This window comes from Phalacrocorax carbo, chromosome 13, assembly GCF_963921805.1.
Source record: "Phalacrocorax carbo chromosome 13, bPhaCar2.1, whole genome shotgun sequence".
Taxonomy (NCBI): domain Eukaryota; kingdom Metazoa; phylum Chordata; class Aves; order Suliformes; family Phalacrocoracidae; genus Phalacrocorax; species Phalacrocorax carbo.
In genome coordinates this window covers 18,214,195-18,236,746 of record NC_087525.1, presented here as the reverse complement: position 1 = coordinate 18,236,746, position 22,552 = coordinate 18,214,195, and the positions used below count along the sequence as shown (strand labels likewise).

At 39.3% G+C, this 22,552-nt stretch overlaps 1 protein-coding gene across 2 annotated transcripts in view; it reads left to right on the top strand.

Annotated features, from left to right (window-relative positions):
- The window catches only part of VCL (vinculin), a 61,658-nt gene that overhangs the window by 9,968 nt on the left and 29,138 nt on the right, over positions 1-22,552 (top strand). For both annotated transcript variants that reach the window (XM_064464955.1, XM_064464956.1), the window contains exons 2-6: positions 9,445-9,515; positions 16,761-16,911; positions 18,856-18,964; positions 21,427-21,549; positions 21,807-21,967. In XM_064464955.1, coding sequence (XP_064321025.1) covers positions 9,445-9,515; positions 16,761-16,911; positions 18,856-18,964; positions 21,427-21,549; positions 21,807-21,967 — 615 coding nt within the window. The remainder of the gene's footprint in view (positions 1-9,444; positions 9,516-16,760; positions 16,912-18,855; positions 18,965-21,426; positions 21,550-21,806; positions 21,968-22,552) is intronic.

Sequence of the window (22,552 nt, the reverse complement as noted above, 5' to 3'; positions counted from 1 at the left end):
GACCAGCCAAGCCCACCCTGCCCCCTATGCAGCTGGAAGGAATGTATTTTTCTGTTAATCTGTTTTGGTTTTTTAAATCTTCCCATTGGTTATCATAGTTCAAACCTATAGTAAGTGTTTTATCTCTCAATTGCAAGCTAATGTCTCTGGCAACGGGGGTGGCGGATAGGGGGCAGTTGGAATCTCTGACCTGTTCTCCAATTACTCAGGACAATGAAATCCTAAAGAGACTTTATGACCCTAAAGCAGTTATTAACAGCTACAAAGAATTGTTGCTTAGCCTTTGTTGGGGCAGATTTTTACATAGTTGTCTTGAGCTTTTTCTTGCAAAGAGCAAACTTTCCTGCACATGGCTTATTAGTTTTAACTATTTTGGTGATGCTGAGAACTAACCTTGTTGCTGTGTGGCAATGGAGGAAGTAAGCTGGGAAGGGGGTCTGTAATCTTGATGAATCTAGCTTCTGCTTTTACAATTGAGTGTCTTTTCTTCAGACAGGTTTTCCAGTTAGCTTGTTAGCTGGCCCAAAAGCTTGTATTTCTTTTTCATGCAGTACATCTGAGCAACCGTTGGTTTCTCAGAAGAGTGGTTCTCTTCTCTTCCATTGCATTTAAATTTGGAGCAACTTCCCCAAATAGGACAAAATGTTGTTGGGGACAAATATATTTTCCTTTCTGAGGACATGCTTTTCATCAGACTTGGAGCAATGTTGCTGTTTCTCTTCAACCACATTCTTGTAGCAGGTAAAGGAACTACATGCCTAAATATGTTTACCTTATAAAGACTTAAAGGATTTTCATTAATTTCTATTAAACTTTTAAAAGGATTTAAACAGCTAGAAATGGTACCTATAACTTCTCAGAGTGGTAGCAATTATATACTGTCAAGTGTTGGTGGCACTTTAATATCTTTATTCTAATGTGGAATTGTCAACATTCTTCTAATGTGACGCAGCAGTGGTCTGCTGTTACATGTGGACTGGATAATACTATGTATTTGTACAGTGCCTGGCACAATGGAGCTCTAAAATGCTAATAAATTCCAGTGGGGAAAAAAATTCTGTTGGTTTTAAAGAAGTTGAACTTTCTGATGTCTCTATGATTCAGTGCCAAATTTAAAGAGAAGTTTATAGAGGCTTTACTTCTGTACAGCTTTGAGCTAACAGTGACAAGGATTATTCCTTCTATATGCAAGAAGTGAAGCCAGACTTTGGCCAGCTTTGCCAATCATGGGGACTTAAATATCTAGGCTAAAACTTATTTTATGTACCGGATTGTAACCTTAACTTGCTTGCTCTACCTGATTTCCCCCAGTGTTTCCATTGTGAATAGTAGTAGCTTCATGTTAAAGCCATGCTGAGAAAGTCTGTCCATCCCATCAAGCATGCTCAGATGCTGCTGTTTACAGTAGGAGGGCCAATCAAATCCACTGGTACAAAGAAAAGTCCCACAGGTTTCAATATTATGTGAAGTAAGTTTGAATAAGGACTGCAAGGATAAGAGTAATGCTTTCATAATGCTTCAATTGGGTGAACATAGAGAATTAGAATGTAATGTATGTCCAAAGCACTGTTTTGGAAGTAGGCTGGCTCCAGCACTGTTTTGGGTGGAAATAGTTTGAATGGCTGAATGTAGACTGTAAAAGTGGCTAAGAGTAGATTCTATTCAAGATGGCATGGAAGACTAGAATTGTTCCATGTGGGAGTTTTTATCATTTAATTCATTCTACAGATCTAATTTCTCAGAGTAACCGCTGACAATTAGGAATTAGTTAGATTATACCACTCTTATTGGTTATGTCATCCTGTAGCAGAAGTTTCTGACTACATTGGTAACATCTGCTGCTATGTCATAGTTGATTAGCCTTTACCACTTAATCTCTTCAAAGAATACGTTTCCTTTTCAGTATGAGTCAAGAAATAAATAGCAAACGCTGTTGGCAGTAGCTGTTCTTCAAGCTTTTTTGGATGTGAGTAGTTTGGTACTTTACCACATAGTAAGTTTAAGTTTTATTAAAAACTAACTTTAATAGCAGAGTGAGTCTTAATCGAACTTGGAACTAATGCCAGATCAGACACTTCATTTGATTTTATTTTTTAATATCCTCTGTCAGTTATTTCTGCTGAGCGGCTGCTTTGTAATAGTTTGCAAATTCTTTGTGATGGCTGTGCACATAAGTGGGTCATCTTCTACATGCTGAATTCCTTGCAGAGCTGGTATAAGTGATCACAAGCACTGAAGGCAAAATCAAGCTGGAAAATAATCACATAATACCAGGTTTCTGACATGCTTAAGTTTTTAATGGTGCTGTAAATGAGCACTGTCCCTTGGAAAGCAGCCTACCATTTCTAGTCCTTATTCTACTTAATGTAACTAGATATTGTTGTAGCTAATTAAAACATCACATTTAACATGTGAGCAATGATTTACACCATTATCTTATTGTACACTTGAATTGACTGTTATCAGGTAAAATGACTCTTACATATTGTCCAATATGCTACAGAAAGTGGATAATCACTATGAAATAGCACGTTAGTATGTATCTTGCTGGTGAAGAAACATTTACTGTGGGAGGCTTATGCCAAAAGGTGACTGCTGTGACTTTCTATTGCTTCAATTGTATATTATTGAATGCATAGTTTTAATATAATATTAAAAACTCAGTGAAAAATGTTACTTTACTGATGAAGCTAACTTTAGATTAGTGTTTCTCCCTCAAGGGAAACACTAGGATTAAATGAAATCAATGAAGGATAGAACTGTCTAGTTCCTGCACTGCAGGTTCACTTAAGTAGATTAAGGTAGCATCTCTCATGTATTCCTTCTTTGCCTCGGTATGTTGTTTAGCACTAAACCCATTTAGTTTTTGTAACCCATCAAGGTAATGGAAGTAGGTACTTGCTTGACAGGGCTGCAAATAAATAAGCCAGCACTTAAGACAGGCAGATGAGAACAAGTTCAGTAACTTGGAACAGTGTCATGGGAAGAGACGGGAGGAACTGTAAGAATTCCAGAATTGTTTAGAATGCAGGGTGGTCTCAGTGGCTTTGGCAAAATAGTTACATTTAGAGCGTGTTAAAAAGCAGTGTCTTGTAAATGGTGGGATTGTGAGTACTCTTCTCTTTATCTACTGATAAATACATTGCCCCTATCAGATACTAAAAGTGAGTCTTTAGTTGGAATTTTTTGTCTTAGCATCAATGATGACTGGTATTCCTCCTCCCTGTGCTATCAGATGTGTTCAAAACTGCTTTTTTTCCTCATGCTTATAAATTTTTTATCTACTTCCAGGGAACTGTTACTGCACTGAACTTAGGAAAAAACGTTACTCTGGAACCACTGATGCTCTGTGAGGGAGCTCATAAGGGAAGCAGTGCTGCCCTTTTGTTCTGTGGAAGAGGGAAAACCAGTCCTGACAAGTCTGGTATTCATAAGTCAGTACAAGTCTGCATATAACAAATAGAAGATCCCAAAAGTCAGTGTCTGGTAGTCAACCTCTGTTTTCAGTTGTGGTATATTAAAGTGCCTCAGGCAGTTAACAATATCTGTCAAATTAGCAGTGTTTTAAAAAAGTCAAATGGCTTATTAAAAAGTAACAACTGATTTTGTAGTTAACTGAATATCAAAGTGAAATTAAGACATTTATAGTGGACATCTGCCTTGTACCTGATTTAGTCAGACATAGAAAGAAGAGAGGAAGAAACTTCTCTACCGTTCTGCAACTGAAAGTTAGTCAAGAAGTAACAGAGTGCATGTATTAATTTGTCTTTTCTTTTGTCAGCTCCTTGAATATTCTCTGTGCCAACACATGCGTAAGTGAAATAGCAATTTAATAACATCGTTACAGAGACCACCTCCAGCTTAGTTTGTCATTCTGGTGAAGGGAAAAAAACACCCTGGGGAGAAAGCCTGTTACTACCTCTGTGAAGCTATAGCTTGGGTTGGTCTAGAGACTCTATGCAGCACAATATTTATCTATATTAGAAACACAAATTCCTACAGGCCACTCTGTATCTGGGAAGAAATCTTTCTTCTACTTGATATGATCTATGTACTTCCTATGGTGAGGCTTATTACTCTAACAGAGCCAAAAAGCCTTAATCTAAGTAAGCTTCCTAGATATTTGTACTTGATTTAGTACTTGGAAGGCTGGGGGGACAGGCTGCATCTCAGTTACTGGGGTGGGGGGATCCTTACCAACGAAAATGCTCCCCAATATGCAGATATTAGCAGATGATGCAAACCTACCAGCAGCACCACGGTGTTTGGTGGTTGCTTGCTTTACAGAGAAACATCTGAATAAGGAGACATTTTAGCTCTATGATAACACATGTATTACCTTTTAGTACAGTCCCGATCTGCATACATCTGCAGCAGGATTTATGTTAAGAGGCACTCCAAAACTTAGTGGTGATTCACGGGTCTGGGTACATAGAAATGAACTGGTTGAGCTTTTGGAATCTGCATGCTCTTTGGTACGGGCCACTTTCCTTAGACTTCCTTGTAAGGTAGAAGTAGCTAGTTGCAGCTGTGAATCTCATTTGTAGAGGATGACGGCTGCATCTTATTTTTCCAAGTGAATTTTGTATGTGCCCGAAGGTTGGAGCTGACTTAGGTTGTTTGACTGAAGTGGGGCTATAATGTCTTAAAATAGTTTTAACTCAGAAGTACTGGTTTAGAAGAAAAAACTTTTCTTGATAAAAGAACAAATTTCCAAATTACTCATTATGTGAGACTTTTTACAGAGCTATTGTATGTGCTTTTGTTTCCTTTATGTTAGGTTGTGCATCCTGTAATTAGCTAAACCATGCAAGCCCCAGCTCCGTACTAGTAACAGAATTAGTAGGCAATGGCAGCATGAATAAGTCTCGGTACCCAAATGATGTCACTTTCTGGTTTCCATATGGTTTTCATTTCATAGTTATGTATTTTACTTGGACAGCAGGATTTCCTTAGCCTCAGGCCAACTGAATTTGTCTTAATCATGAGTGTAGACAGGTAAGTCAGTTTGCTATTAGGGACCAGATGGCTGGAGTGTTCTGATTTACTTGACTTATTGCCAGATGACTTTGAAATTGTACCCTGCTATGCCTGGAATGCAGTCTCCAGGGCAATCATGAGAAAGCCAGGAGCCAAGTATACAGCTTCCATATTAACTGAAAGGCAAGTAGATAGGCTCTCATTGAGCAGTCTCTTTATGACTGGCTTGAAGGAAGAGTGGTCCTGTTGACTGATGTCACTGGTAGTATATGTGCATTGTTTGTTTGGTGTAAACTAGAACTATTTTTTGAGTCTGGACTGAAATGTACATCTATGCTAGAAAGGAGTAAGCATAAATTTGGTGTAACTTTGGCTTGCTTCTAGCTCTGCTTGATGCATTGTTCATAGTCTTGAAACCTAGGCCAGTTTTAATTTATTAAAATGTGGGGTGGAGGGAAAGGGACTGGCAACTTCTGCTTTGAGATGGATTCTAGACATGGGTATGCAATGTTGGAACTGCTGTCATTGTAGGGTTGTAGAAAATACTTAAGTTTATTTTTTTCAGGACAAAGATCTAAAGAAATTGAAAAAAGTTGTAGAAAATTTCATGGAACTCCACTGACGCGCAACGAACTTCTGATGTGAGATTTAACGCTCCCATTGTCATGTCACTGTTTTTCCTGAAAGTATGAAAACATAGAAGAATGCATAAACCAGCAACTGAATTTTAATGTGAGACAGCTTATGGTAAAGTTCTTTTACAGCATACAGACTACATCACTATGAGTGATACTTTGATTTGTTAAGCAAAACTCATACTGTAGCTTATTCCTTGGGAGAATCCTGGGACTCTGCTAGTGTTACAGCCAGGCTCTGTGTTCACTGGATGATGATGCAGGAATATTCTTTGGCTCCCTGCTAAAATGACAGATGTTTTAAATTAGCTTCTGGAACATTGCAAGAACTAATTCTTCTAAGGTCTTCCTTTTTAACTGGGGAAATCATAGAAGCTGCAAGGAAAATTTCACTTCCGGCATCTGGCAAATTGTCAAGTTGGTATTCTCAATATAGGCATTCAGAAGAATCTTTGTTTAAAAAGAAACTACCAACAACAAAACCCAAACCACCCCCAAACAATAAACTTTGGACTCTCATCTAAAATATTTGTCCATTTTAGTCTATATGATACATACAGTTTGTACTTTCAAACTTACCAAAGTTAAGAGAACTAGAAAATACTGGGTGTTCGTGGTGTCTTAGTTTCAGCTTCTGTAATTCTTCAAGAGTTTGTTTAAACAATTTTCCCTTCTCACTGAACAGCTGTTCTTTGCTGTATCCAGCAGGCTAAGAAGATGGGAAGGGGGCCTTCTGGGCTATTCATGTCTTGTCTTCCTGCAGTAAAGTAGATATGACAAAAAACTAGTTATAAGGAAAAATCTCAGCCTGATCAGAAGGCTGTTCTCTTGTTTTTCCATGGCAAAAATGTTCCCCAGCAGGAAGCTTAAAACATACTGATCTTGTACTCATCAGTGGCAGATAAGAGTGCATGAGACCTACAAGCAAGGTTAAAAGCCAAAAGCAGCAGAATTGGCAATCTCCTCCTGGCTCTTCCAGCTGCGTACCTAGAAGGCTTTTCAGCGGCCATGTACGCCCTCCGACTTGTGCATGTCCCCTGTCCTTTAAACTTTTAGACTTGTCAGCCTCTTGGCCGCTGTTTAGTAGCAGAGAGTAAGCAGGGAAGTAGCTCATTCTTTTTGACAATTCAACTGATTCTCTTCTAATCTTGTGAAGAGTATGGAAATGAATATGGATGGGTGGAAATTGTAACTATGAAACAGTCTTAAGTTTTGCTTGAGAGTTTCCCTTCCTCTCTGCTGCTGTGAAAATTGCTTAGCCCCTGTAAAATTCAGTCTGAAGAAACCAAATCTTATTAAAACAAAGCAAAACAAACACAGACAAACACACACCACCCCAGAAGAAAACCCACAAAAACCAAAATAACAAAACCCAAAACCCAACCCCTAACAACAAAGCTAAAAAGCAAAACCCACACGACTGTTTTGGGCTTGTTTTAGTCATCAATGTGACTTCATGTTTTGAGACTTTGCCTGTTAAATGGTATATGGAGTACACTTGTTCTTTACATTCCACCTCTGTACCTTGGCTACAGATGCAAAGAGCAATTTCTGGAAAGGTTAGTTAATAGCTCTGTAAATATGAAATACTTTCCCTTGAGCCACAAGGTTTTATGTTTAAACAGATTCAGTGAGTATGTGCTGTATTGGTGCTTAAAATAGGGTAAAAAGTCATTTTTTGTAGAAAGGTGGGGGACCTTATGGGAACTGCCTGAAATCTTTTGTCCTATCTGTGTGCTGTATAATGCTGAGGATGTCGGAGGAATGAGTATTTCTGCTTTGTGATGGACTTGGAAGAGTAATGATCTGCTCTTGGAGTTTAGGACAAGGACTGTGGCTGTTTCAGGAAAGTTTTGAGGATAAAACTCCCCACAGAAAAATGAAAATGGGAATTGACTCATATCCTATGTTACTTTCCTTTAGAGGCTAGGCGTAGCAAAGACTGCCCATCTAGATGTGTGCATGTATAAATACATGAGATGCATATGTAACAAGTATATATCTACAGTTAGTTCATAATGCTTTGAGTAGCAAACTTGCATACATCCTCCTACAGAAGGGACTTATGCTTTCCAGACTGAATGATGAAATGCTTGTTGTATGGTCTAATAAAACTAGAAGGAACTGAAGCATCACATGTGTTGTAACTTAAGCAGAAATTGTTTCTTGGTTGTTCCTGACCAACTGTTCAATATAAACAGCAACGATGACTGTTAGAATGACCTTCAGATTGGAGCTGCCACCTCCTGTAAGCTTTGTTTTTCATGTGTTCTTTAAAAATTATATATCCTCAGATATAGTTTTAAAATAAACTGAACTATATGCAGATTGGTACAGCTGCAAGAGACAAATCTTGAATGCAATGGGATTTCCTCCCAGTGGTTCTCTGGAAATTATTATTCTTCATTTTTACCTGGTGACAGCCTTCTCTTTGAGCCATGTGTAATCCAAAGTTTATGGAAATTGCCTTTCCTGTCTTCGTTGTTGTGCATCTGTGCGTACAAATGTGAGAAATATGAAAAAGTGTTCCATGAGTGCACTGGGAATGATTAGAACGAAGCAGGCCTACTCTCTGGTGGGTTGTGTAACCCTGCCCCAAGAAATGGGCATGAGATAAATTTACAATCATGTTCCTGAGGAATTGCCGTGAGTCAAAGCAATACTGCAGTGCTGTGCACTTGGAGGGACCGTGGCTGTTAGTGAGCCTACAGTGGCCATAAGAGAGAAGACCTTTAACCTCCTCTGCTCTTCCCTTCATTACTTACAAATCTCTCTGTGGCTACTTGTGAGTGTAGTACTAATAAATTAAAAAAAAAAAAAGTAGGCTAGGCTAACTCTGTATTTGAACCAAATAAAACATAAGGGCCAATGTACTTCTGCAAAGATGCTCTGAAAAGGACCAGAATAGGGAGACACAGTTTTTGGCAAGTGGCATAAATTTCCAAGGAAATGGTGCTTCTGGAAGGCTGTACAGTATTAGAATTGGCAAGTGCTGTGCATACTGGCACACTACATCTTCTGTCAAAGAACCAGCAAATCTTCCAACACCAGCTGATCAGGGATTTCCAGGGCTATCTTGTCTAGCTTGAGCAGGCCTGGAAGCTCTTAACACACACTAGTGTCTGGGTTAAAGACCTCCTGCTTTGTGATGCCTTTCTGAATAGCTTATTCAGCTGGAAAATACAGTGAACAAAGGAGCTGGAAATATTTTGTCAAGTTGGTGATCTCACAGTCCAGAGAGCCAGCTACTAATTATAAAGACTTCTATTGTGTAACATAAGAGCTAGTGTATAGAAAACTCCAGATCTTACTCTATCTCTTTCTTTATTAGCCTCTATATAATTGTTTTTGCCTAAAGAAGGGTATGAATGTGGATGTGGGGTGTAGTCTTGGTAATTAACTACATTTTCCTAATAGACTACTTTGAGTAGTAAAATGGGGATAACTTTTTTTAATTTGGAACTTGATTTTTGCCTTGGGATTAGGAGGGAGGGAAACCTACAGAGTTCACAGTGATTAAGTTTTTATAACTAAGTGTAGCAAGAAAATAGTATTGTTTCTATGGAGAGCAGGAAGAGGGAAAAGTGTCCAGTCTCCCCCATCCCAGTTAATTTAGTAGAGATGTTGGCAGGAAACAATGTACGATTTCTATATACTGTGGCTAGTCTAATGCTTTAATGTTCTCAAAGCCAGACACAGCAACACCAAACCCCAGTGAAAGGAATTGCCATTAGTACAAATCAATTTTTTGTTGCTATTTTGCTATTTGTTTTCATCTAGGATTTTCATTGAAATTCTGAATCTCAAGTATGAATTATTTCTCCTGCAGGTTGGGAAAGAGACTGTGCAGACAACGGAAGACCAGATCTTGAAAAGGGACATGCCACCAGCATTTATCAAGTAAACTCATTTTATTGTGAATCTTCTACTGTAGGTACAGGAAACCTGTTCCAATGATAGATCATTGTTACTCATTTCTGCTGTACAAATTAAGACACTGTTATGTTTGAATAGTTCTCTGGGGTCTTGAGGTTTGCATTCATCAGGAATGACCTTTCTGCCAGCAGTGGCTTTTCCTGTTACATTCTGTATATACAGGTACATATCTAGGGTATTTCTTCCTTTAAAAACAATAATAAAAAAATCAGAGTAACAGTGGTACTTAGACAAAGCTACAACAGCACATAGCTAACAGTGTCAGAGATAATAGGGTGCTCCCAATCTTTTCTATTAATTTGGTTGGTGGAAAAATGTGAATTTGCCAGTATAGGCAGCTGGCGTGTGACGTAACTGCCTGGAAATCTAAGGCATTTGAAGAGCAGTGTCTGACACTCTTAATTCTACAGCTCAGTGTCAAGGACAACTGACCTTCTCCTGCTGCTGCCTTAAGCCTTGAAAACTGTGTATCACTTCCTGAGGAATTGCCAAGCATCTTATTGCCGACGGACAAACTTTCACCGAAGTGACTTTGCCCTCCAACCTACTGAGTGTAGTGGCTGCTCTGTTAGTGTTGTCCGATGTGTACAGAATGACCAAATGGTTTACTGTGTTCCAAAACATAAAATGGGCAGATAGTCAAAAAAAAGAAAGCATTGAGGCAACTAAGAAAATACTAAAATGGATGAGAGGTGCTGTCTAAGGAGAAAACTTCACTTAGGCAGTGAAAAAGGATTTAGTTTGTTGCCTTGTAGGTTGACAAAATGAATGATAAAAAAAAAAGCATAGGACCAGGCGCTATTAGTATAAGAGTTCAAGAGTGAAAGGCTGAAGTATTAGTGAAGTATGGTGTCTCACTTGGGACCACCTGGTATGTCAGTCAAGGTGATGCTACTGCCTGAGAAACTTTCTAGGGGATCTGGGGAACAGGAGGTCTATAGGTCTGCCATACCTTAGGAGCAAATGACTATGCTAGAGAAGAGAATTAACAGGTCCCAAATACAAATGATCTGCTTTGGGTGAATGACAGTGTTTCTGTGGAAGGAAATGCTGCTTTATAAATCTGTTGGTGTTCTTAGAAATATCACAAATGGGGATGGGGGTAATCCAGGTGATACAGTATACACCAATTTCTAAACCTTCTGGCAAGTTCTGAAGGCTTTTAAGAAAATGAAATAGCCACGGGGTAATAAGAAAAGTTCTTGTATGGAAAAAAGGAAATTGAATGTGAAAGGAAATTTACCTGGCTTACCTCCCACCATTGCCAGGGTTATCAGTAGGGCTTTAGAGATCTTGGCTGGGACTGTGCTTTTCACCATGCTCATGAATGCCCCAGAAACCAGGGTGAGCTGTGAGTCAAAAGTACTTGCTGATGACCCAAAGTCTTACAGGGTAGTGAGATTAATGGATGACTGGAAAATTACTGCAGGACCTTATTAAACTGAGTGGCTTGATACTAAGTGTGGATGAAATTATTCTGAAAGATCTGAAATTATGCAGACATGGGAGAGTAGCAGGTTTAGTTTCAGATGGAATGATTGACCTGACCATTACGAGTAGTGAGCAAGGCCTTGGAGCTGTGGTACATTGGTAACATCTTTCATTATATACTCAGTAGTGGTCAAAAAGTAAACTGAATGTTAGGTTTATCAGCAAAGGACGGGAGACCAAAATGTTGCTGTCTGTTTTCTGCCCACACCTTGAAGGCTCTGCATGCACTTGTGGTCCCTAAATTTTAGAAAGGCTGTAGTAGAACTGGAAAAAAACTAATAGAATGACTTTGAGAGCAGTCAAAGGTGTGGAAGTTTTCTATATAAGGCAAAGCTAGGTAGACTGGAACTCTTCAGGCTGGGAAAGGTGACAGAGGGGAGATGGGGTCTCTGACAAAGGGCGAAGGGAGCATGAGTTACATGGAAAAGATGGAAACTTGCACTTCTCTTTTTGTGCAAGAGCTTAATGGGGTCATTGCTTTAAACTAGTAGTTTATAAACCAACAGTAGGGAGAGCTGCTTTGTATAGCAAGTTGCGTAGCATTAAAATTCTTTGTATAGGTTTGGAGGTTAATAGACAAGTACTTAGAGGAATCCGTTGTGGGATATCGAATAGGCGAACTGCAGGAAATCCCAAGAACTGAAAATAGTTGGAGGATGGGAGAGCACGCAGAGGAAGTATGATAAATGCTTATCCTGTTCTTAACCTTCCTTAGGCATCTACTTGCGGCTACTTTTGGAGACAGGATACTGAGCTAAATGGGCCTTTGATGCAACCCACTGCAGTATTTATTATGCCGTGTTCCTGGTGTGTGATCTTGTTTGGGTGTAGAGCATTTGATTTTTTTTTTTTTGAGGGGAGTGTTTATGTGTTGAAATGAGACCAAAACTTTTTTTGCTTCTTGTGAATTGTATACAAATGTGTAATCTTGATTGTGCTAGTTTTCTGTGAAGTGTAGAGTTTTCAGTTAATTTCCAGCTTCTTGTTCACCTAGACAAGTAAGGGATTAAGGAAAAGAGATTTTTCTTAATTGCTGTATTGCAACCAGTCTTTGATCAACACTTACCTGGGTGCAAGAACTTTTTCTGTGGTGATTTACGACTGCTTGCATTGTGATACACTGAAAAATGGGAAACAAAGCTATCTGTCACAGTAATGAAACCTACTTCACATAGTACATACTATCCTAGATGCAGTAACGTGAGTTAGGAGTGTTCAATGGCCTTTATGAGTGATAATCTATTGCATTTGTTGTTTTCTTGTTAATCTGGAGTTTATATAAAAATGAGCAAGTACCTGTTAACAGTTTCTTGTTAACACTGGAGTGTATTGTCACTGATATCTGTGTTGTAGGGACAAGTGATGGTCACAGGTGAGCTGTCAGGGGAGTCTTACCTGTTCCTGCATTAAAGGGCAGGATTTGGATGGAGGAGGTGAAACAGATGAAAGTTGTTTTTTTTTTTTTCCTCTTTCCTGAGAGGAGGGGTTTTTGTTTCTAAAGTGTTAGTGCAGGAATTGGCATCCCTCTTTAAGGGGGTGCTCCAGCAGAGCTTGCACTGGCCCATGGATGATGGGGTAAGGAGCAGTGTGCATGTGCAAGCACTGCATTCCCTGCCCTTATTTTCTCCATTCAAAATGACCACCAGTCTTGAGGGAACTGCTCCTGGAGAATGAGGGAGAAGATCTGTTTATTCTTTTCTAAGACTTGGGTTTTGGCTTGCCTGAGACTGGCACTGAGGATTCATAACAAATATATGTGATGGTAATCTGTAAAGTTTTCCAGTAGCAGTGTGATTGTGCAGCAAAGTAATTTGGCTGCTGAGAAGCTACCATGCATCTCTCTTCTTGCTACTGACATAAACCACATTGGAACTATTGACCTACAGTTAAAAAATGCTGTGTTCTTTATCTTAATTGTTTTAATCCCCAGGGAGTAAGTATAAGTAATGCATATAATTTACATCAGATGTTTTGCAATGTGTTCATATTACTTGTTGTACTTCTCTTGTAAAGAATGAGAAAGCTGTAATCTATAGGCAAAGAATAGGATAACACCTGATTTGTTTACACTGAGAATAAAAATTTGTCTGTGTTAACTTGCATATGCAAACTCATTTAACAAATTAAGCAGAATACTACTCATATTAACATTATTTTGGCAGCCAGGCTGGAGCTGCATTGCTGTTAACTGTATTAACAAATGAATGTAAAATATTTGCTTTTTAATTTATATTTTGTGGTGGGTTGACCTTGGCTGGATGCCAGGTGCCACCAAGCTGCTCTATCACTCTTCCTCCTCCTCAACTGGACAGGGTCAAAGGAGAGAAAAAATGAAAAGCTCATGAGTTGAAACAAGGGCAGGGAGAGATCACTCACCAATGACTGTCATGGGCAAAACAGGCTTGACTTGAGGAAATTAGCTTAATTTATTGCCAATCAAATTGGAGTAGGCTAACAAGAAATAAAACTAAACCTTAAAACACCTTTCCTGCACCCCTCCCTTATTCCCGGGCCTAACTTTACTCCCAAATTCTCTACCTCTTCCCCCACAGCGGCGCAGGGGGACAGGGAATGGGGGTTGCAGTCAGTCCATCACACGCAGCCTCTGCCACTCCTTCCTCTGCAGGAGGAGGACTCCTCACGCTCTTTCCGTGCTTCAGTGTGGGGTCCCCCCAGGTAGACAGTCCTCCATGAGCTGCTCCAGTGTGGGTCCCTTCCCTGGGGTGCAGCCCTTCAGGAACGGGCTGCTCCAGGGTGGGTCCCCCGTGGGGTCACCGGTCCTGCCAGCAAACCTGCCCCAGCGTGGGCTCCTCTCTCCACAGCTCCTGCCAGGAGCCTGCTCCAGCTCGAGTTTCCCACAGGGTCACAGCCTCCTTCGGGCATCCACCTGCTCTGGCATGGTCTTCTCTGTGGGCTGTAGGGGGGACAGCCTGCCGCACCATGGTCTTCTCCGTGGGCTGCCGGGGAATCTGCTCCAGCGCCTGGAGCACCTCCTCCCCTCCTTCTGTACTGACCTTGGTGTCTGCAGGGCTGTTTCACTTACATATTCTCGCTCCTCTCTCCAGCTGCAATTGCACAGGGTTTTTCCCCCTCATTAAATACGTTACCCCAGAGGCGCTGCCACCATTGCTGCCTTGGCCAGCGGCGGGTCTCTCCTGGCGCCGGCGGGCGCTGGCTCTGTCGGACCCTATGGGACGCTGTTGGCAGCCTCCCACAGAAGCCGCTGCCCCTCCACTACCGAAACCTTGCCACGCAGGCCTGATAAGTATTTCTAGAACTGCAAGTAAACTCACTACAACTTAAGTGGTTAGAAATTGAAGCAAGCAATTTTCAAGCATCAAAGGCATTGGCTGGCATTTTTGGGCAGGCATCTCTGGGAAAAGCAGAGTTCAATCCTAAAACCTAAAATGGGAGTTTAGCATAAGCTACACTTTTTTTTCCCCTCACACCTCATAAAGGCACTATCAGGAATGAAGCTGCCTGACTACCAAAAGTAGTATGGTTGGAAATGTCGTGAGCTGTGTCTTCTGCACAAAGGATTTGGCTGGTGTTAACATAGCTTTATTGTTATCGTGCTTCAGAAATAAATATACGTTTTTGATAAAGCTGGGTTTTTTTAGGTTGCGATGTAATACAGGGATTAGAAAATCCACCATAGCAATGAACTTCTATTAAAAACTCTTTAATGTGTTCGATGCTTGTGATATAACAAGTGGTTCATTTCAGTGAATATTTTTAGTGTGGTTTTTTTTAATTAAAGTAATTGTATTACTTTTGTTTCCTAGCATGTATGCTTTGCGGGGGATGGAGCGTGCCTGGTTTTTAACACCACTCTGCTTTTTTGTACATAGTGCACAGTCCTGAAGTCTTTCAAATGCTTTGGGAAGTTTATATGAAATAGACATTGTATGAGTAAAATGCAAGTTTACCCTTTGGAGGTTCAACCCTAAACTGCAAAAAAAACCCCAAACCAACAAACAAAAACCCCCACACCAAAAAAAAACCAAACCCCCAAAACCAAACAAAAAATGTTGAGTCTTTAGAAACTTTAATTTTGTTCATTATGGTAACTTCTGGGTAATACACGTTCATGTTAATTCCTTCCTTTTACAAATTAAAAAGCCAGCCTTGAGATAATCGTTAATATTAAACAGATGACCATGAAATCGAACTGTAGGAAATGAAGTATTTCTCAGCCTGTAGCTCTCAGCTGGCTGAATAGGTGACTTGTTTAATCCCTTTCTTGGCAGAGTTTAAAAGAATAAATTTGAGAAGCAAGCACGGAAATCTAATTTAGTGAAGTCAGTTGACTTTGATAATACAGCTAAGTACATTGCATAGTAATGAGCAGACCATTCCCACTTTCTGCCTTGAAGCCCTCCTGTATTTTCTTACTCAGTTACGAGTTACCACCATCTGATGTGCTGAGCAGATGTCTCGCTGAAGAGCAGGCTATGATAAGGTCAGCTGGCCCAATGCAATCTTCTCCAGGGAGCCATTAGCTGAAAACTTTACTTCCTGAAAAAAAGTATGTGTTGTATAAAGAGTGTCTTATTTCTAGAATAGTTAAGTGTAGATGTAGCAGTTAAGGTCTGCCATTTGTTTAACAAAAAATGCAGGGGAGCAAATTCTGTAACTGTGTAACTTGCCAATAGTACTTAGCTGAAAGTATGATAAAAGAGTGTGTTCAAGTAGTCAGTAGAAAATGGGCTATATGACAAACATGAAAAAATTGCAATAAGGGACAGTATTGCTGTAATAAAAGGGTTTAATGCTTGTTGGAACCTTGTTTAACTTGAATGAGCACATGGCACTCGTGCATAGAGCCTATGTATCAGACTGCACTTACATGTCTGTCCAAGAAATGGGAGAGAACGGAGGCAAGTCACAGCCAGTGTAGTCAATAACTGCAGCTGTGAGTAGCATAGCTAACATGGAAGTCTGAATTCTGTATGCTTCTAAGCTGTAATGAACTAATTACAACAAAAGAATAAAACTGAAAGCTTTCCAGTGTTCCAGTTCTTGATGTTTAAAAATCGTTGTCTTAAATGGCTCGATGGAATTTAATTTCAGAGCTCGTTTGCTTATTATTATTATCTTGCAAAACCTCAGTTCTGTTTTTAAGTGTGGTATTGCAGTCTGCGTTTGAAATTCATACCTTATCACTAAATCTTGTGGCTATTTAAAATGCTACTTGTGTCATGAGTGTTAACAGACCGAGGAACTGGACTGTAGCTTCAATGAGCAGGGCACGGTGTCTTGGTTTTCTTAATGCTCTATTCTGTCATCTTAATGTGTAGCCATAATTTAATATTTATTAATAGCGATTGCTTCTTGAATGACAATGCAAATACAAGGCTGAGAAAGGTTAGCAATTACTTTGATTGCAAAGTCCAGAAGAGTAATTTTGTCCCCTGCCCTTGTCAATAAGAATGAAAGGTGTTTTGCTGTGTTGGGACCTCTCCTTAATAACGCTGTATTGCCTACTGTACACGGGATACTTCAAACATTCGCTGTGTTGGAAGATTGCATGACTTCTGAAAAACTGTGTCAATCAATACAATAAATGCTCTTGCTTTTTAAACTATAAAGGTGTAGAATGACCGATTTGTTTGCAGTGCTTTAAGTAGTGAAGTTTAAAAACAAGTCCAGTATTTTCTCAAGTCTGTCATACAGACATAAACTAACCAGCAGGTTTTGTCTGACGACTTTCCACAGAGTGGAGAACGCCTGCACCAAACTTGTTCGGGCAGCCCAGATGCTGCAAGCAGATCCGTACTCGGTACCAGCTCGTGACTATCTAATTGATGGATCAAGAGGCATCCTTTCTGGAACGTCAGACTTACTGCTGACATTTGACGAAGCGGAGGTAGGAATCCCAACATGACTGACATAGGTATCTGCACAATAGTATTATTAATTCAAATATCCACCTAACTGAACTGGCTAATATAAACTATTGAGTAAGTGAATGTGGGTTTGATTGTTTCAGCTTGACTGGAGGCATATTTTGCATTCCTTTCTGTCAGAAGGAGCTTAGGCTTGTTGCTCTGTTCTCAGAGCATCTTTGTGTGACATAATGCTTAGGCGTTTCCTGTTACTATCCCTCAAAAAGCGGAGATCCCATCAACCCTGTTTTGCATCTTGCTGACGCTTCTCTGTTTGCCCTTCACCATACCCATTACCAATCCTTATATTCTCTGTATCCCTTCACTGAAAAGCCCTAGGCTAGCCCTAGTCCTAGCATGTCTGGATAACTCATTAGCTGTGGCAATTTAATCGGCCTTGGGGCATGGGAGGTAATGCAGGTTGGGACTGTCTGGCTGGTTAGCCAGATGATGTGTTCTGGTAGACGTAACAGTCGCTGCAGTTTGGCTGCTGCGCAAGCCAAGAAGTGGCTCAGAGATGCTGTTTGTCCACCCTCAGATGCACAAAAAGGCCAGAGTTGCAAGGAAACTTAAAAAGGAGGTTTTGAATGTCATATATGAGAAGTTGTCTTTGTTACAAATCTTTCTTACTCTTACTTCCCTCTTTCTGGGAATATGGGCTCTTGTTCATTTCGAAATAGCAAATATCATGCTACTGTGAGGAAACGAAGCTCACACTGTTACAAATGCTGATGTTAATTCTAAATTTTACCTGTGCAGCAATCTGTTAATCTATGAAATCGTTACTCTTCATGCTGTTCTGCGTTGTCTAACATGGCATCCTTGCCTCTCGTTTAATCAGCTCATGGTACTGCTGGCACGTTCCTCTGAAATGAGTAGAACGCTATGGGATTTCTCTGTGGCCCTTGTGATCACACATTATTTTAAGTGGTTTTTAATAGACACTATGAAGTGTTATAGGACAGAATTGTAAGGAATTTAATAGCTTTTAATCTGCCTCCTTCCAATGTTAAGAAATGAGTTGACCTCTGTGGAGTTAATGCTTCGTTGAACTAGTCTCTGACAACTGCATGTGAACCGAAAGGAAAATACTAGTCTGGAATGGATGTTCACAAATACAAAACTGGGCATGTCTCTATCCTACTATGTTTCAAGATAAACTAACATCGGGACAAAACTGAATTAAGTTTTAGATGATGCTGTGATCTGTTCTAGGGACTGAGGGCTGCATGCGGTTGACACAAATGTTAATTAACTTATCTTTCAATAAGAACTGTATGTGGCGTTGTCAGTAATAATGTGGTTCGGGAGGTTAGAAGATTAACTGTCATAGAACTCTATTTTAGAATCAAGCCTGAACTGAAAAAGTTAAGCTGAGGCAGATGTTGAGAGGTAAATAAAGTACAGGCTTCACAGATTTTTCTGGAAGGCTTAAGATGTTGGATGTACCTTTCCCACTGGAATGCTGGATAATGCTTTATCCATATGTAACCTGTATGGTGAATGATACTTCCTCTGAAAGCTTGGAGTCTGCTTTCTATGTAGTTTTGCTTTGTGATTTAAGTTAAATATCTTTTTATTGATGAAACTGTAATGAAAAACTTCAAGCATGGCAGCATATTTAAATGCACTTCTTTATAACCTATTTTCTCAATGCTATCCCTCATTTATCATACAAAGTGAAAACACTGGAAGTAGGATTTTGCATTTCTGAGTAGAGGAATGCTGATTAAATATTGTCTTTGTCAGTACAGCACTCGAGTAATGGCACTGTAGGTAATTTAATCTGTATCCCAGACGTTTGTGATTGCCCATATGTCATGTTAGCAAATGCTATACCTAATCTGTTCTAATGTTAGGTTTGCATTTGTAATTCAAGTGTAACATGGCTTCATCTAATAAATGATGGAATATTCCTTTTTTAGGTCCGTAAAATCATCCGTGTCTGCAAAGGAATATTGGAATATCTGACTGTGGCGGAAGTAGTAGAGACTATGGAGGATTTGGTGACATACACAAAGAATCTAGGGCCAGGTTTGATTTGCTGCAGCCTATCATAAACATACTAAGTACAGTCTTTTCCACTACCTTTATTCCCTCCAGCACCTTCCTCACCCAAGTTTTGAGTGTTTGGACAATGATAAATAAGTTGCTTTGAAAGTGTGTGTTGGAAAGAGTTTTAAACTTGAGGGCAAGCGATGACTTTTTCTGATTCACATTCTCTCTTAGGAATGCAGGAGAGTCAAGATGTTGGTAAATGACATGTACTACACAAATGATATGTACTGTACTCTTTCTGTGCTATATTATATGAGGGAAGTAAGCATGCTCTAGTGAAAGTAAAACAAAAAAAAATTGAAGAAGCTGGTAATTAAGCATTGACAGCTATGAAGTCCATTAAGCTGAAAAAATGTTTGTACTGAGATGATTAGGCCTAGTAGAAATTTCTTGGAGCAGTATAAGCTACATATCATACATTACCATCCTAATGAGGTTGCAGAAATAGCTGTCTTGCAATATAATAAAAAAGCATAGCTGTTAAAAAATTCTTCTTGTTCATTATTTGATGCTCCTTTACTACTTGTTACTTAACTGTGTTAACTCACACTTTCACTGGTGGAAGTAAGGGATTGTTACGTGAGGCACTGGGTTGCTATAGAGGAAACCTACTGTTAATCTCTGTCATCAGCTACTCCAAACGCTTTAGCTTCAGCAGGCATAAAGTAGTTCAGGTATTTAACAAGCGTTCTATAAGATCTAGATGTTGTGGTGGTAATGTAGGAAGATATTGAAATTAAAGTTACACTGAACTAAAGAATGCTTACATAAACAGAGCACAAATCTAGTTAGTACTTTTTATACATAAAAATAAGGATACATATGTAGTGTAAGAATAACTAGCTCAAAAATGAAATTACTAGCAGCTCTCATCACAGAGCATGTTTGTAGATTATCCTGTTTTTATTTAATATGCATACTTTACGCTGTTTCTAGATGTGAAAAACTTTAAGCTCCATATGAAGGTATAGTGTTCTCTAAACTTTTTCTTTTATGTCCTGTGATAAGTTACCATCAGCTGAATAAATTTTGCCTCATTTTGAATAGGAAAAGATGAAGCAAAAAGGGCAATCTCATCTTTCTGTGAAACTTGTTCTTTTACTTGGTATGAGTTTCAGTTTCTCTGTGGCCATCGTCTTCCATGTCTTTAAAATGGAAGTTTCCCCAAACTTCAGTTTACTCTGGCTCAGTCACAAGCATTTGGGACTTTTCATTGAACCTCACAGACATAATTTGCTGTTCCATGTGTATGACAGAGGTGGTAGGTGTTGGGTGAGTGTCTGCACTTCCTAGAAGTGAGATGTAGGTTTGCACCCTTATTGCAAATAATCTTCTCTAAACTGAATAGCTAGTGTTGTGCATCTGGCACGCTGTAGAAGCACTGATTTGCCTGTCCTAAATGCTGCTCAACACTTACAGCCCATGCTCACAAAACTTTTTATGCTCTGTAGTCCTTGTTCCCTTCAGCTATATCAATGAGCATCTGAACTTCATCTGAGCGCTATATAAATAACAGGAATATGAGCATGTACACTTAAAATCAACAGTGTTTATAGGTTTTGTGTTGGAAGTAAAGGAGAGCACGATTACCTGTTTAGGCTTTTGTCATTTGAAAGGACAACTTATCCCTCTGTGATGTCAGTGTGGGGATTCTACTGCTTTTTAGTGTTGTAATTAAAGCTCTTAACCTCTTTGTTATATTAAGATGCCTAAGATGCTAACCAGCAGAAAAGTAAATCAGCCAAAGAGTGTACAGCTTTATTCCAGTTTTGCCCCCTGTAGGAGAAAGAGGGAGTTGGGACCACAACAGCATCAGTTTAAATCAGCTTAGTTTTATGGAGCTGTGTCTAAAATCTCAGCCTGTGCTGCGTGGCACAGCTCACGTGTTTAGCTGTTGAAAATAGATTTGCTCTAGAATAAATTTAATTCCTTCCACCCTTCTAGAGCACTGCAATATTTCTAGCAGAACTGAAATATAAATAGATAAAATTCTTGAACTCTGGTAGAACCTCAAGGCAAACAAACAAACCAACCCTGATGTTTCCTTTTTCTGCCATTCACAATTAAGGCTTTGATCAAGACTGAACAGAAAAGGAAAAATACACCTGTAAATTAGCTTCCAGAGTCTGAGGTGACTTCATGTCCTAAAGTAGTAATTTCAAGTATTTTCCTATTTTATTTCTGGGATTTTAAAACAAGAATTTTGAGGATCCTAATCTACTTTGCCATAGTGGTTAGGTTTTGAATCAGTAGCTTCTCTGAAGCATCTGGAATGTGTTTTAAGTAACAGCTGCTAATATAAAAATTAAGTTTTAAGCTTCAATATAGCTGTCATAACTCATTACATTTGTTCCTGTTCAGAAAGCTCAACTGTTGCAAATTAGACTTAATATTACATTTCTTTATTTAAGACTGTGTTCAATTACTTTAATCTTTAGGAATGACAAAGATGGCCAAAATGATTGATGAGAGACAACAGGAATTAACTCATCAGGAACATAGGGTTATGCTGGTAAACTCCATGAATACTGTGAAGGAGCTATTGCCAGTACTTATTTCAGGTATTTTTGCCTTTAAGTTTTAATATCACTCTGCTGTCTGTTTTGAGCTGGAGTTCCAATGTCTTATGTTTATAACATCCTTGACATTGCTTCGCTAGTGACTGCAAATAACTGTGCTTCTTGTATTAAACCTACAATCTCTAAAATGGTCCATGCAAAATAAAAGGCGCTACCTCTGTATTAATGCAACAGGAGGTCACCTTGAACATTGACCATATCTCACATGTACCTTTTTCTAATCTGTGGTATTTTCACAGCTATGAAGATTTTCGTAACCACAAAAAATTCTAAAAGCCAGGGAATAGAAGAGGCATTGAAAAATCGCAATTTCACAGTAGAGAAAATGAGCGCTGAGATAAATGAAATAATCCGTGTATTACAACTGACTTCCTGGGATGAAGATGCCTGGGCGAGCAAGGTATGTTTCACACCTATGTTTGTATATAGAAGTCTAACTTTTATCTACTGTTGTATACTTTATAAGCGTGTGTTTTTGAGACTGTTGAAATACGTATTTGCGCATCGCTTTTGTAATTCTTTGTAATCACATTGTATAATCTCTCCAAGGTCAGAGAAGTCTTCAGAGATGGTTGTGTTAATGTATCTTTCAAAATTAGCCTTCTCTTAATACGCTAAGTTTAGGAGTGTGGCATCTGAAGGTGGCTCAGTGGCTACATAATCATATTTGACAGAGGAAAGTTAGGTAAAAAGCTATCATTTAGCACATTAAATTGGCCTTGTAGCTAGCCATTCATAAGTGAGATTACCTGAGGTTTTTTCCCTAGATATTACTGGAAAAGATAGGCTGCTGTCATACGCCTTGTGCAAAAGGCCTGAAGTTGAGAAGTTTTAGTCAATTTTTGGGGATCCCTCCTTGAGCACTTCCTCCTTTTCCCCAACCCCATTTTTAGACCACTCGGGGAAGTAAATTTCGAGTGTTTGCCATGTCTCAAAGAAAGACATGTTAGATTGAACAGCCTTTCTGGATAAGTACAAAGTCTGC